Source organism: Myripristis murdjan, chromosome 13 (genome assembly GCF_902150065.1).
Source record: "Myripristis murdjan chromosome 13, fMyrMur1.1, whole genome shotgun sequence".
NCBI lineage: Eukaryota > Metazoa > Chordata > Actinopteri > Holocentriformes > Holocentridae > Myripristis > Myripristis murdjan.
In genome coordinates this window covers 14,739,395-14,754,932 of record NC_043992.1, presented here as the reverse complement: position 1 = coordinate 14,754,932, position 15,538 = coordinate 14,739,395, and the positions used below count along the sequence as shown (strand labels likewise).

Genomic DNA, 15,538 nt, shown 5'->3' with positions numbered 1-15,538 from the left:
CCCTCACCAGAGTTAGAAGTGAAACTACAAATTAGATTAATCTTGCCTTCAAGCAGCCATCACTAAAACCACATGGATTAGGAAATGCAAGTGAGCAGCTGCTTGGTGCTAGGGTAGCTATTATTTTAATGGCTGAAAACATATACTCACAAAAAGTTAGGGATATTTGGCTTTCGGGTGAAATTTCAGGATGAACCTAAAATGCATTATAACCTTTACAGGTGAACTTAATGTGGCCTTCTGTAAACTTTTGAATGCACATGTCCAACTGTTCAATGTTTCAGTACTTTTTGCACAAGTTGCTGTTCTCTAACAAGGAGTTTAACGGCAAAATTCACATCAGGAGTTTGATGCTCCAGCTCATCGAGGTCGTATCATTAGGGAATGGCTGCTGGAGACTGGGGTACCTCAAATGGAGTGGACTGCACTTTCTCAGACCTGAATCCCATAGAAAACCTATGGGATCAGCTGAGTCGCCGTGTAGAGGCTCGGAGCTCTGTACCCCAGAACCTCAATGTCCTGAGGGCCGCCCTTCAAGAAGAGTGGGATGCCATGCCTCAGCAGACAATAAGTCAACTTGTGAACAGCATGAGACGTCGTTGTCAAGCTGTAATTGATGCTCAAGGGCACATGACAAGTTATTGACACTGACATTTTTTGTTGTGGTATATCCACCACTGTTGTTGGCTTTTGTTTCAAGAAATTGTTTGAGATGAGGAAATCACCAGTGTATGCTTCTACTTAAATGCCCTACTTTCATAATATAATATCACTGTAGCGTGAACATTTTACATTTTCCATAAATTTCACCCAAAAGCCAAATATCCCTAACTTTTTGTGAGTAGTGTATGTATTCAGGAGGTTTAAAGGTCACAGAAATATCCTTATGTTATGTCATGCCTGTACTGTCAAAAATACATTATTTTACATGTTAGATAGAGACACTGTCACCACTGAAGTTTGGCTTGCACCTGATTCACATAATATTCGTGTGGCACGACATAGCCTAAGTTAATCCTTCTTCACTTGGAAAAGCTTTATGTAGGCTATGTATTTATTTATTTATTTATTTCGTTCTCTCTCTATATCTATCTATCTATCTATCTATCTATCTATCTATCTATCTATTTATGGGTTTTTTTGTTTGTTTGTTTTGTTTTGTCCAGAGCCTTTGTGTGTGGTCTTTTGATGAATATTTTCTTCAAGAAGCAGCGTGTCTGGCCGCATGCTGGTCGCGTGTAGATGTCTCATGCCCCCTCCCCGCCGCTCCAACACACACACACACACACACACACACACACACACACACACACACACACACACACACACACACACACACACAAACCGAGCTCCAGGAATGCTGTTTATTGGACCCCGACAGCCTATAGTGTTCTGTACACTGGTGTACACAGCATGACAGCATGAGGGGGTGTGTGTGTGTGTGTGTGTGTGTGTGTGTGTGTGTGTTAGAGTGTATTATACTGGGGGTGCTCAAGACTTAATCAAGCTTTTATGCAGCAGCCTGTGAAGGTCTGCTCTCCAAAGCCTTGTAGTGAAAAATTCACTCTGTGTCCTAAGCAACAAGTGGTGCAGCCCTGCGCGGCACCTGTTGCAAACCTTATTGTTACTCCCTTAGAAACTCATTCATGCAGCGCCTGTTTAGGCTGTCAGAAATCTGCAGGCCACAGCACACAGCTACACCAGAAGTTGGAGACATGATTATTTGTGGAAGAATTTGCATAAATTAAGATAAAAGAACATTACTTTTCGTTTATTTTGTTCGCCTCACGATAATAATACATTATAGGTTCCAACTTTCTATCTATGTCTGTCCGTCTTAGGATTTTTCTGAAGAGATTTGAATCATAGTTGAATATCAACTCAATCATCAATTGACCAAAATCAATTAACCAACAAACAACAACAACAATAAGAAGAATTTTGTCGTCTTATGATGCTCCCCCCATCTTTTTGTTTACCCCTGTATCACTGGTTACACCTGCAGCCTGGTCAGCTACTGGTCACTGGTCTGCTACTGGTCACCTGCCAATGGCTGCTGGCCGAGCTCCTCCCCGGCCGGCCGGACTGTCCAGTCCTTCTGGAGGTTATTACTCTCGTCATGGTGATTAGGTTTGGCTGAATAGCGGCCTTTGTTCGGCTCCGGTTCCCACGACCCGGCATTCGCCTGGCAGTCGCGTGGCAAACAGGGCCCCCACTTTAGGGGCCCAAAGGTGGGGGACATCTGGTCAGTCTGACATCTGCTCACTAACAGTTGACGGCAGATGTTTGACATTTGCGAATGCATCAAAGCTGGCTAAATTATACTGCAAGATTTGAGCGCAGTGGACATTACCTGCTGTGAAAGTGGGCAACACCAACCTCTTTGTGATCGGCAGCTTCTCAAAAACAGGGAATGTAGTGGCTCCATTTTTAGTGCTTGCGTAAGGTGCCATCATGCAAACACAGTTAGAAGGTTACTCTGGGGAGAGAAAGCGGGGTGCGACTGGTCAGTTTATATAAAGTATGATCCTGTCCAGCCTGTAGGCCTAACACCATATGAATGCCAATGCAGACCATAAAGTTGTAAAAGTACTTTATTATGCACGAGTTCAGTCACGATTATGTGAGTTGTGCGGGGGCGCTTTTTTATTTTTATGATAAATAATGGGGTAAGAGTAAAACTGTTGGATATTACGCACACACCTGCTGGCTTTAATATTTCAGTGCGCACTTATCGTTACATGGCGTAAATTAATTTAGAGGAGCATCGGATTTGAATGTTGAAGCAGGTGACATATAGGCATGCCTATACATGTTCAGATGCCCTGTCCAACGGGTAGGCTATTGTGTGTATATTTCTGTGAACCTTGAGAGAATAGGTTTCGCCTGTTTGCAGGTAGTGTAATGTTGCTCCTGTTCTTTGAAAAGAATGGGCGAGGGGCTCCCCGGAGTAAAGCACGGTAACTGCACACTCTTGTTCGTGCCTGGGAGAAGAGGAAACGAAAGTTTTTGTGGGCTGCAGGGTGGAGGGGGTGGTGTGGGAGTGCATGGTTTCAGGCTGGACATCTGTCGCTTGTGAGTTTTTTTTTTTTCCTCTTCTTTTCCAGGCCGGGTATCTCGGCCATTGAATGGAGCCAGTGACCTGTCAGTCTTGACTGATGGGACCCCGTGTGTGGGAAAATCCCACAGCCAAAGAGTTGGACCATTCACATGCTAATTGCGCCCTATAAATAAGAGGGCCGCGCCGCGCCGAGGGCCCTTAGAGACGCGCTGAGATTTAGCCAAGGCAAGACACAAGTACACAGGCTCCCAAGAAAAAAAATATGACCGCTTCATCTATGGCGCACAACGTGGCGAAACACCCGAGTGCTAAGGAGGAGAGAAAGGTATTTTCCTTTTGGATATAGATCAGGTTTCTCAATTAGGATATAATATAGACCAACGCACTTTGTCCTCTCCGCTCCAGTATGGTGCCACTAACCGAGTTAATATTTTATCCTTATAGCTGAGGAAGCCGCTTATTGAGAGAAAAAGACGGGAGAGGATAAACAATTGTTTGGATCAACTGAAAGAGACTGTGATCGGAGCTTTCAGACTTGATGTGAGTAGGCTGTTGTGTTTCTCGTATCTCTTCTACAAGTTGGTAAACAGTGGATGCAATTCGGGAATCTACAGAGTGAAGTTTATTATAACCTGCCTGTTCATCTCTCAACAGCAATCCAAACTCGAAAAAGCCGATATACTAGAGATGACAGTGAAACATCTGCAAAACATCCAGAGTAATAAACTCATTGGTAAGTGACGTGGTTCCCGTTTTCATTTCCAGAAGGTCTCTAAGAATATGACGATTGGTTCAGTCTATGGAGAGCTTGTTTCATTGTCATTTCATCAACTTGGGCTTTGTATACTGAGAAAATTTATAGGGATGCATGTTTCTGTTATAATTTAGTAAATAAAGTAAATAAAGTTCGCATCATTACCAATCCGCCAAGGCTAAAATAATGATAATGATAATGATGCAATTCAAAGTTTTATCATATCTATTAAAATGTTGTCAGTAGGAATCCACACAACAAAGTAGTGATAAAGTTTTGGATCCACTGACGACTAACAGGCAGCAGAGGGCAGCATCAACACATTGAAATGTCAGTTCAGCTACCATAAAATTGTTGTTAGAAGTATGAAAACTAAAAAAAGAGGCGTTGTGGTCTGAATATTCCCCTATGTTTTCCCAGTAATGCAAAACTGTTCACTTGTATTTTTCAGCTATGATTGTGGTTGTAGTGGACAGCCCTCAAACGTGACTGTTTAACTGTAAGAATGACCAGGCAGGCTGAAGTGCAGCTGCTGAATTGGTCTATGGACTGTAGGAAGTATTGCCACCACCAGGGGGTGCTCTGACACCTGTTGCCTCATGTCTCCTCCCTTTGCCCCCAGCAGACCCCGCATTAGGCCTTGAGGCTCAGCAGAAATACAGCACAGGCTACATCCAGTGCATGCACGAGGTCCACAACATGCTCCTTACCTGCGAGTGGATGGACAAAACACTGGGCTCCCGCCTGCTCAACCACCTGCTCAAGTCCCTGCCAAGGTCCACGGATGAGGCGCCCCTCCAGCCCCCCCCAAGGCAGGACGTCCCACCTCTGCCAAGCCATGGTGCCAGGCTCCCCTGCACACCAGTCAGAGGTGACCCACAGCCTGGCAGGCAAGTCCAGAGAGAGGCTGCCCCCCACCACCATGCTGCTGGATATCAGGAGAGGCCCCCACTCCACAGCCCCCACCTGGGCATGCTGGAGATGTGGAGGCCCTGGTGAACTGGCGGACTTGACTTGTGATCTTGATTCTCCATTTTGTTAGAAGTTCCTCTATTATGTATCTTATAGATATGTTACTCAGAAGACAAACATGTGGGGCACTTTTGTTCCAGTGATAATTGTTGTAGGTGTGCTATATTGATCCTATACAGACCTTTTCAGTACTTCCCATCAGAAGTCAACCTCCTGTAGCCTGCTTTATAGAAGGCTCTTATTAATCTTTCTTATATTTATTGTATTAACAGCTTTATTTATTTGATATGATAAAGTATGTCTTTGCTTCTTAGACCTTGCTTGGCACTGTATAGAGTTCGCATTTCTTCCACCTTTTTTGTATAATTAACCCAAACTATAATAAAAAGAAAAGATTGTGCACTTATGTTCTTTAAGTAATTTTTATGGACCGTCCTGCTCACATTAGAGAAATGTTCTTGCAGATTATTTGGACATTTCTGCTTTTTTGGATAGCATGCCATATAGTATAAAGTGACAGGAGAGAAGACAGAGAGTGGATGACATGCAACAAACTGGGATGTTATAATCCTTGGGCCAGCGGATGACATTTAGAGTGGGACTCTCACCACAAAGCATCTATCTGTCTTAGCACAGCATTACGTCATCCTTCTAATGGATCACCCTAAGTCTAGGAGCTTCTGAAAGCAGCCCACTTCGCCCCAAAGATGAGATGGATTCAAACCCACAACAGTCTGGAATTATCACGCTGGTCCCAGGATTTAATGTTTGAGTAATGCATTTATTTACATTAGAATATAACAAAATAACTTCCGTGGTGCACCACAAACCAGTTGCAACTCACTTAAATACTTATTAATACTTGATATAACAGTTATAAGCAGCCAGGCCGAGTTTTCTCTTAAAAAGACACTGAATTAGATGCAAACCAGACACAGCAGTTTCCTGTCTGACACACTTGTGGGTATTACATGAGCAGACCAACTGGTTTTTAACACTGTGGGACCGTCTTGCATTCATTTTCAGTATTACACAAAAATAACGCACTGAAAGGGCTGATAACCTATTCATACGGTGGTTAGATATAACAACGTGGGGAAATTATTGTTAACACGCACCTTCATGTTAGTGTTGCTAAGAACTGGTATGTACTACTGTGTTTGTATTTACTAAGCTTATTAATTTCATATAACTTCTGATAACAAAAGTAATTTTCGGTTACAGTGGAGCCGGAAAATCCGAATAAAGCACCTAGTAGTGTGATCCTTAAAATATTATATTGTCTTATCGTTTCTTTACAGAACCAGAAAGACTTTTATGTGGATTCGTTTGAGCATAGAAAATCCTTCTAGAAAGGTTCCTCATGTCACCAAAAAGATGACCCTGCCATGGCAGAAGTCTATGGGACATTTTCAATTTTCTGGTACATTTATGTTTCAGAAAAGCCGTAACGCACTATTGGTTTTGAAAATTAGAATTGTGCACAAGGCCCTTTTTTCCCTCTGCTATTACTGCCATTATGACAGGCCACCACAGAGCTAATGGAGCTGTGTGGCGGTGCTGAAGAGAGGGAGAGAGGGGGACGCCCGGTCCCTCGGCGAGTTCATCAACAAAAGCGAGCCGAGACAGCTGCTCTCTCCACAGTCCAGACCATTAAAGATCTGGAGCGGAGCTTTGGGGGTGGCGAGGTGCCAAAAAACCTCACTTCAAAGGTTCGAGACTCTCCCTTCAAATCTGGGGTACTACAATTTACTGGCGCCTTTGCGGAAACGCTGCGCAATTGCGGAAAAGCCGTGCGTAAAAGTGCGCCCTAAACCTATCATCTTATTTACTGTACCTGGAAGATGGCACAGACAGCCGGTGGATTGAGCAGACAGAGCTGCTCTATTATGAGCGTAATTTGCATGATAATGCGCTGTACAAAACACGTAAAAACGAGGGCAGAGGGTTGAGCACTCTTACTAGACATAAACAAATAGTCATTATGCGTAAAGGAGCACACCAAAACGAACACACCAAAACGCATAAACTGTCATATGGATATGAGGGGTATTAGGACTATTCACAACCATACGACAATAATCATCAAATAAGCCAGCATAGTAAGATATTGTGCATTTCTGGCACGCACACCATGCTACAACTATGATGCCTTGTGTTTCCCGTGGTAAAAGTCGCCACTAAAATAAGCCAAACTAGAGATTAGAAACTTTCTCAGAACAACAGCTACGTGAGAGTGCAGTTGCACACAAATCAGAAGTCACTAAACAACGGGGAGAACAAACGAGTCGCAGGCCAACACCTGTCGCTTTCTTTGGAGAAGGGCCCTTAATTCCCCCGGCTGATTCAGTTTGGGCCGAGGGGCCGCCAGCAGCAGCTGCCAACTGAAGGCATCGCGTTACATCCGCCAAACAGCCGGGTAAATCTGCTGAACCTCGGACACAAAGCTACCAGGGAGAAGAATGGGTAGGGCAGAAAACACACTGACAGCAACACGTTGAGCCTCTCAGAGCCATGTCCGTTACAAAGTTGCACAACCAGGTTTATAATCTACAACTAACAAAACAAACACTATTTTTTATTTGTTGGTTGATTGGAGTTCGGGGAGAATGACACATTAATTCACACAATATATAAGGTAGGCTATAATTCTGCTGCAATTAAGGACATTTTCACTCAATAAATAGTGATTGAAATTTTATATTCATATTGATTTGCACTGTGAATCTATACCACAAGTCTTTTCCTTCTATGTGTGTTTTGGAATTCATTCGTTTGTGTAAATATTTCAATATAGCGGTTGAGACTATTGAGATTATTGAAGTAATCCCAAAATCACTGTGTTTAATCAGCATGCTGTAAATGAAAGCATCACTCAGATTACATCAGGCTACTTTTCAAAGGTTGCCTTCAAACTCCAGCTGATTATAACTCCATACGACTAACATGACCTTTGTACTTGAGTGAATGATCCATGGGACTGGACAGCAAGTAACAAACAGTGGAAAAACAGAGTCGCCGATCCCTCAACCCAAAAAGCTGATTTATTATAGCCCGTCCAGCTCCTCGGGGCGCAGACCAGGGCTGACCGGAGACAAAGGGAGTGAACGCTCATTGGCTCCGGCCGTGTGCGCTCCGTTGTCCCCCAGCGAGAGCAGCTCTGCCCCTATTCACATGTTAATAAGCCCCTATAAATACTAACAACAGCCACTCAGCGCCAGCAGCACGTCTCACTAGGATTGCACAATAAACACAGGGTGCTTCGCCTGCGAGTTTATAGATTTTTTCTCTAACCGGTTCCGTTTGCCAGCTGCCCCTCATTGACGGATCGGGAGGAGAATCAGCATTGGGAAATTGCAACAGAAACGGCGATCCAAACAACATGGCCCCCTCGGCTCGGCCCAGCAAGAACGGACTTGGCATGGATGAGGATGAGTCCTACTACGGGATTCAGAAAGGGGACAGAAAGGTAAAGCCAGATGTCTGAGGGAATAACAGGTTTACGCATTTTCTAGACCCGTCTTGGCAATGGCGCACTTGTCACGCCGGTTTTGCACCGTGATATCATTTAATTAACCCGGAATTTATTTGTGTCGATGTGCATCTTAATACCAAGGGTCTTGAGTTCTAGCTCAGAAGTACTGAGATCAAACCAGTCAGGCGAATATCGCTTCTAATGATTACATCAATTACAGCATGCATGTTTGTTGCAACATCGATTCACTGACGACATGTTTTCATTAATAAAACTTTAGAGAGAAAAAGAGATTAATAAATAATTGTTTTAGTTAACGCACCCATTTACCACCCAGTAGAATAAATTTAGCTCTTGCAAAGCAGTGATGCAGCGGCAACGCATCTGGAATCTCATCTCATGAAATGTGGTGTTTCTTCACTTTGCTCTTGCAGACTAGAAAGCCTCTGGTGGAAAAGAAGAGGCGTGCTCGCATCAACGAGAGTTTGCAGGAGCTGCGGACTCTGCTCGCGGACACAGACGTGAGTACGGCGCACGCACACTGCACCTTAACGGTGTACACAGCGCATATTTGATTCTGACCGAGGTCACCTCCTTGTTTCCACAGTTTCACTCCAAGATGGAGAACGCAGAGGTGCTGGAGATGACAGTGAAAAAAGTGGAGGACATCCTGAGGAACCGAACCCAAGGTCTGCATGGCGAGTCATGTTGGACTTTTCTGTCAATTGCAAAACATGTTGTGTTACCCATTAAGAATCAGTGCAATTAGTTCACACATTACTCCGCCAACACTGCTTGTCTTATTACTTGTTATTTGCACCAACAAGACTGGTGGTTGCATCCTGCCTTATCCTCTCACAGAGATGACAAAAACATTGATGTCTGATGTTTTTGTCATCTTTGTGCATTATAAAATCAAAGCAGTGGAAATATGCACACCCAGGGAATGGGGCATAGAAGCTAAGGCATATAAGTCACAAAGAGTAAGAGTGAGTCAGAATATATCAAGTGGTGTCAATATTACCAATACTAAAAATACTCATATTGGTATGGATTTGGCACCTAAGTACTGACTTCTGTGACACCCCTTCTCTAAAGTGATGCACATTATCATGTATCCTATATGTAAGTGATTCACTGCTTAAAAAACAGAAAAAAATGTGCTATCGGCTTGTTTCAGATCTGATTTGTGCCACATTCATATGTGGAACTCATCTGTTTCTGTCCCATTCTCTGTCCCAGAGAAAGTCATCTCAGCCAAGCCATCTTCTCCTCCAAGCCTTCTTATGAGAGGACAGCTGTACACATGGTTTGATTGGAATGTGTAGTTTTTAGTTTGTCCTTTAAAGGAAGATGGAAATAAGTAACAAGGCATTTGAAAGTATTTTCTTCAACTGATTACTCTTAACATGATTACTCTATGTACTCATATATAACATGCAATAGTTGCTGATTTGTGTGACCGTTCCTTACTGAGACAAGCAGTAGCATTACTGTAAAATACACTGAGTAGTCCCAACCACCCAACACTGACAGTGACTTAGTTCAGACCAACTGCTTTGAGTATAAATGCCGTAACGTTTATGTATCTCTAATAATCTTTCTCTCTCCTGCCACAGAAACTGATGCACTGAACCGAGAAGCAAGTGAAAGATTTGCAGCAGGCTACATCCAGTGCATGCACGAGGTCCATATGTTTGTGTCCAACTGTCCCGGGATAGATGCGACAGTGGCGGCAGAGCTCCTTAACCATCTGCTGGAGTGTATGCCCCTGAATGAGGATCACTTTCAAGACGTGCTGATGGATCTAATCATGGACACTTCCAGCAACAATGGCAGCACTTGGCACGGAGGCGGTGAGGCGCTCTGCAACACTCTGGCCTCACCTGGAGGAAGGAGTCTATCTAGCGGATCATCCTCGGCTCTTTCTCCAGCCCCGTCCACCACGTCCAGTGAGGACCTGTGCTCAGACCTGGATGAGACCGACAGTGAGCACAACCAAAGCTCCACTGAGGGTTTGGAAAACCGCGAAGTCCAGAGTGTGCCCACTATCACCTACCCACAGTCCATGTGGAGGCCCTGGTAGGGGCTTGGAGTTTGGCTGGGATCTAACAGGGAGCAGGGTGCCGCTAGAAATGGTGGGAACCCTGAAGAGATGTCACACTGGGTCTCCTATTTAAAGGGAAAGCTCACCCTAAAACACTTTTACACTGTTAAATCTGCTATTGGTGATGTGCTTTACATTCCTGGGACCATTTTGTTGTTCACCGTTGTATTTGTCTTGCTCCCTGCCAACCATGGATGATGTGTCAGTCATGTTGAAATATTTCCAGTGGAGCCACATTTGATAGGAGAAATTGTTTTAGTAATCTTAAACGTCGCTGGTTTTGGTGTCAGTCCCTCATAATCAAAGAGTAAAGATTTCCTGCTAGATACACCATTTAGCACTGATGTTCAGCAATCAGCCAGATAGAGATTAACTGTAGAACTTCTCAGTTTAAAAACAGCCACTCTGTCATCACAATTACCATTGGTTTCACTATCACCCTCTCAACCTACATTTATAACTTACAACTGAACAAGTTTATTGTCATTTGATGGGGGTTGTTGAAAGGCATTTTGGGAAACGTAGGAAATCACTAACTAAAGTAGAAGAAGACGAGGCAGGTTGAGCGTAAGTGGGCACTGGAATGCACTGAACATCACAAATTAAATTTCTAACAGTGTAAGAGTATGTGAGGGGGTATTTTTTCCTTTAATGTAGTACAGTCACACCCCTCGTCCCTGAAGGGCCCATCCAGCCTGGGTCCTCCCCCTTTTCCTCCCAGTAGTAGGCCCCTGGTTTGAAGTCTGGCAAAATCCAAGGTTGTGACTTTTTCTTAACACCTGGAGAAAGTGAGAACTTTGGCTCTCAACATTCACTTATATATCAATGAAGGACAGAGAGGATTGGATTCAGGACATTCACATTTTTTTTTCTTTCTTTGTAAATAATGGTGTGTGTATAAATGATTTGTATGTGGACAAAGCTCTTTTAGAAACCAAGAAGTCTGGCAATGCTTCTGATTAATATAAATATTTCTATTGTATTTCTGTATAAGGCCGTGAAGGTCTGTAGTTTTATTTGCCCTGTAGCCTCCTCCAGGACGACCACTTGATGTTGTAATAATGTTTAGAAATGTTTTTGCTATTAAAATATCTGAATTTGCTAAATAAAATAATTAAATAAAATGTTACTGTCTTACGCCCCTCGATACCTCTGAGTTTAAGAAAGAAAACGCTGAATAGGATAAAAAAAAAAAAATCTAAAGGGACAGTGAATCAAAATATTTGACTCAGTTGACTGAGGCTCTAATTTATATTACCTTAAAATAAAGGACGTTGGGCTGATTTAAATAATGTATAGCAAGTCATAGGCTATTTGCAGCCCTGGGATTAAAGTTTTACTCTATGGCCCATTCAATTAACAGGCAAGTAATTCAAGTAATTAACACTGGCTTCTGCAGCCTTCAGTGTAAAACCAACAGATAACAGCTAGTCTATGTATTGCATGTTAGAATTCAAGTTGGCCAGACAGAGAGAAATGCCTGGAAAGTTCAAACAACACTTCTGCTTGCCGTCATACAATATTTGCAGGTTTGGGTGCATCTACTGGCTGCTGTTAACATCTTGGTTTATCTCATGATTTCTATGGTTTACGGAAAACACCCAGCCCGTCTTCCCAGTGGTAACCTCTTGAGATGATCGATTTTAAAACTTAAAAAAAAGCATATCACTCTGTAAGCCTTATTCAGACGCTTTACCTCTGCTCCTGTTTCACCATCACCCCCCAGCTAAAAGCCACTCTGTATCCTTTCACACCACGAGGACGCGCGGTGCGTGTGCGCACATGAAAGAGTCGCACCTCTGGCTTTGCCCACAAAAGTGTCTTCCCTCACACCTTCAGACACAATGAGCATATTAACAAAAGACTGTTAGATCCTGTCCGTCTGGACTGTCTAGACCTTGAAAACCACCAACCACCAAGCTCAAAGAGCCGACAAAACCACAGCGGGTCCGTCTGTGGCGCCGGACTCCTCACCCGTTACTCCTGTCCTGAGGAACATCATGTCTCTCCCCAGTAGAGCCTGGGAGGTCCATTGTTTCTCCTGCACCAACATGCACTCTGTGAAGTCAATTCTGTCCTTGCAAGCGTCAGGGAAACCAGACTCTACTGACGTGCAATGATCTTACTGTGTGCTGTATAAAATCACAGCAGGAATACTTATTTTCACCAAAGAAAGACACTTTTTTCACATTTTCTCCTCAAGCAACTTGGGACCATAACTACAAGAAATAGTCTTGTTAGCTCCCGATTCTTTTGTTGAAAGCCCAAGTACAGACCGGAGTCAGTCTTCAATTTTCTGATGCAATATTTATTATGGTCACATATAAAGCAAAGCAGCGCTGGTCTCAGTGTGACAGAGCTCCCACAGGATCTCAGTCAGAAAGCGCCCCGATATCAGGAAATGATACACATTTATGTTCTTGGGCTTGGGCCTGCCCCGTACATAGGTTGGACTTAAACGCAACCGAGAATAATTGGCCAGTTACCCGGACATGGACAGGCCAACCACTGTCCATGCCTTGTTTCTGGAATGTGTGATGCTATGTGTGTGAATGTTGACTGGGCGTGTATCTAATGCAACAGACCTAAATAACAAGATAGAGAAAGTACATCTGGCTCCTGCTGTGTCTGTCCTCTGCTTAGCAGCCAAGCTGCCCTGAACTATGTAATACATTGGATAATGCAAGAAACATTGAACTATACGGCCAATTGTAACAGTCTGTGGGCTGGATATATTTCTTCATGTATTTTTCACTGTATCTCTGAGCTGATGTGATCCAACAAATATCGCAAATATGCCTCCTGAATGCTCCCTAAGGTGTTTTTCTCCTAAATTTAAACTTGGTCTTTGTTCTCCATCATAAAAACAACAATTGTACGATTATCTGGACTTATTTATGCCACAGAATGACCAGCTGCCATATTTTGCTCTAACAGGCCTACCTACTAATGACTGAAGGCCAATCTCGGATTGCTGTGACCGGGAGCAATATGTCTAATAGCTAAATCCTGATTAAGGTCGAGCAAATAGGCGATCATTTCTTAATTTTCCTTAATTTCTCGATAAGAACCACGTTGTTGGCAGACTGTTGTCACCCTGAGTGGACGGAATAGTTAACAAGCCGATGGGGGAGAGGATGGAGGAGGGAAGCGGTGGGGGTGGGGAGGGTTTACCTGGCTGTTCACATGTGGATCTCACACTGGACGCGGGTGTGAATGTCGGAGGAAACTCATTGAAATGGGAGCGGACGAGACGGTGATCAAAGCTGCGGGTCTGCGGGCGACCATTTGACAGTGGAGCGTCAAAGACCACGGCGCTGAAAGGACACAGAGGACGCCAGCGCTCTGAGCTGATTCAAAGAGACAAGCAGCAATAGCCTGCACTGGCTCACTTTATCGTCGTGACACCTAAAAACAAATTAGAGGATGTAAAGGGCAAGAAAACATGTGTGAGGCTACTGTAAATTATAGCCTATGTGCGGGGGTGTGAGAATTTCACATAGGCTTTTACTATCCTATGCAGTCTACAATATTTAAAAAAAGGCCTATCTTAAAAATAGAAACAAGCAAGCCAGTAAACAAGAATATACGGGAAACTTTTTTTTTTTTTTTAATTCGACATAGAAGAAAATGGTTGAATTGTGAAGCCTTATTTTGTGGCCTGTATTAACAATGACTGATCCTACACAAATCAGGTACAGAGGCTACCGGCTGCCTCCTGCTTTCCAGGCTGTAACAGAGCTGCATGTATGAAATTAGCCTATGTGAAACACACAGGGTGACCAGACATGCCCGTTTTTAGAGGACAGTCCCCCGATTTGATGCGTAGTCCTCGGAAATGTCCCCGGATCCCCCCTTCTTGTGATTTCCAATTTTTATATCAAGACCACAATAATTATGTCCTGCTTGTAAATTACAGTGTATGGCCTTAAGAGCATATGTTATCGGAAGTGTAAAGCTTTCCTTTTTGTTCATAACTAGTTACACAAAGGCTGTCCTGAGTCTAAATCAGACAAATTTACGTGATTTTGTTCAAAATCTTGGCAAAAAAAAAAAAAAAGATTAGCAAAAAAGAAAAAAAGAAAAAAAAAGTAAAAAGAAAACAATTACAAGAAATGGAACGGAAAAATTATAAAGCAAAGTCACGAAAAAAATACACATTTACAAGAAAACTATATTGATAATCATTCAAATGATATATTTAAAAGTAGGGCCAGTGCTACTGACCTTGTGTTTACATGCTAAAGGCTTTCACAAGCATTTAAAAGGGCGTATTGTCTCTTCTTGGTGCTTGCACTGCCTCATTACGCCGGCAGATGTCGCCGTCGGACGCTGTGGTCAAAATTTGCCCTTAGTGTAGGATTCTCTATTTGCTGTTAGTTCAGGCTCTCACAAGTGTCTCTCTGCTTGTTTCAAGCATTATTCAAATGGTTTCATATCACAGAAGAGTTTCCTGTTACTTTGCAGTGCCTGGGGTCAATTTTCAGCAGAGGTAGCCTACAGAATTTTGGATGTGAATGACAAAGATAAAGCAAATGACCTTCAGCTTTAGATGCTGGATTAACATTTTCCAGTGTTGTTCTAAGAGTGAATCAGGCTGTATACATTTGTCTTGCAAGTAGTCAAAAAATTCATATCAAAGCACTGTTTTAGATTTAAAAAGCAGGTGAACGCCAGAAGAAATATTTATTTGGATATGGGAGTTGTCCAAGGCCAAAACAGATTGCTGGTTGGAAGAAGGAAAGTGTGTTGGATGAGTCCACAAAACACAAATGTTGAATAAAAATTCAAAGTTTTTGATAAGGTATTTAAGAACGTTAGCCGGGGGGAAGTCCACCTCAATGGCAGGAGCATTCAGTCAGTATCCAGCACAAAGTCACATTGAGATGAAGATAACACTGTCCTACATAAGAGGTTACAACACTTAAAATAACTCTTTTTGTTCATTTCCCCATCACAACAGTGTCACTAAGAACCACTGACTAGAAACGCCAGATGACAGGGTGGCCACATTAGCAGACTCCAGTTAACTGCACCAAAAAGAAAAAGAAAAAAAGGAGGTGTACAGGGATTGTATGGTTTTTGCATCCAAATGCATCAGCTGTGGCCGTGGGTTTGTGTCTGTGCATATGAATTCTGGGGTCAAAGGTCAGTGAGATGCAGCAGTTG

The 15,538-nt window shown here is 43.1% G+C and overlaps 2 protein-coding genes across 2 annotated transcripts; both read left to right on the top strand.

Moving 5' to 3' along the window:
• The first annotated feature begins 3,240 nt into the window (after positions 1-3,240).
• Positions 3,241-4,814, top strand: her8.2 (hairy-related 8.2). Its single transcript, XM_030066843.1, has 4 exons — positions 3,241-3,386; positions 3,506-3,601; positions 3,716-3,794; positions 4,441-4,814. The coding sequence occupies exons 1-4, from the start codon at positions 3,324-3,326 to the stop codon at positions 4,812-4,814; spliced, it is 612 nt and encodes a 203-aa protein (XP_029922703.1). The 5' UTR covers positions 3,241-3,323.
• Positions 4,815-7,982: 3,168 nt separating this feature from the next.
• Positions 7,983-10,942, top strand: her13 (hairy-related 13). The gene is made up of 4 exons (XM_030066841.1): positions 7,983-8,256; positions 8,697-8,783; positions 8,870-8,951; positions 9,882-10,942. The coding sequence occupies exons 1-4, from the start codon at positions 8,170-8,172 to the stop codon at positions 10,346-10,348; spliced, it is 723 nt and encodes a 240-aa protein (XP_029922701.1). The 5' UTR covers positions 7,983-8,169; the 3' UTR covers positions 10,349-10,942.
• Positions 10,943-15,538: the final 4,596 nt, after the last annotated feature.

Coding starts and splice junctions, on each gene's coding strand:
- her13 (XM_030066841.1), top strand. CDS start 8,170: ATGGCCCCCTCGGCTCGGCCCAGCAAGAACGGACTTGGCATGGATGAG. Junction 8,257..8,696: donor TTCAGAAAGGGGACAGAAAG/GTAAAGCCAGAT, acceptor TTGCTCTTGCAG/ACTAGAAAGCCTCTGGTGGA. Junction 8,784..8,869: donor CTCTGCTCGCGGACACAGAC/GTGAGTACGGCG, acceptor TTGTTTCCACAG/TTTCACTCCAAGATGGAGAA.
- her8.2 (XM_030066843.1), top strand. CDS start 3,324: ATGACCGCTTCATCTATGGCGCACAACGTGGCGAAACACCCGAGTGCT. Junction 3,602..3,715: donor TCGGAGCTTTCAGACTTGAT/GTGAGTAGGCTG, acceptor ATCTCTCAACAG/CAATCCAAACTCGAAAAAGC. Junction 3,795..4,440: donor CCAGAGTAATAAACTCATTG/GTAAGTGACGTG, acceptor TGCCCCCAGCAG/ACCCCGCATTAGGCCTTGAG.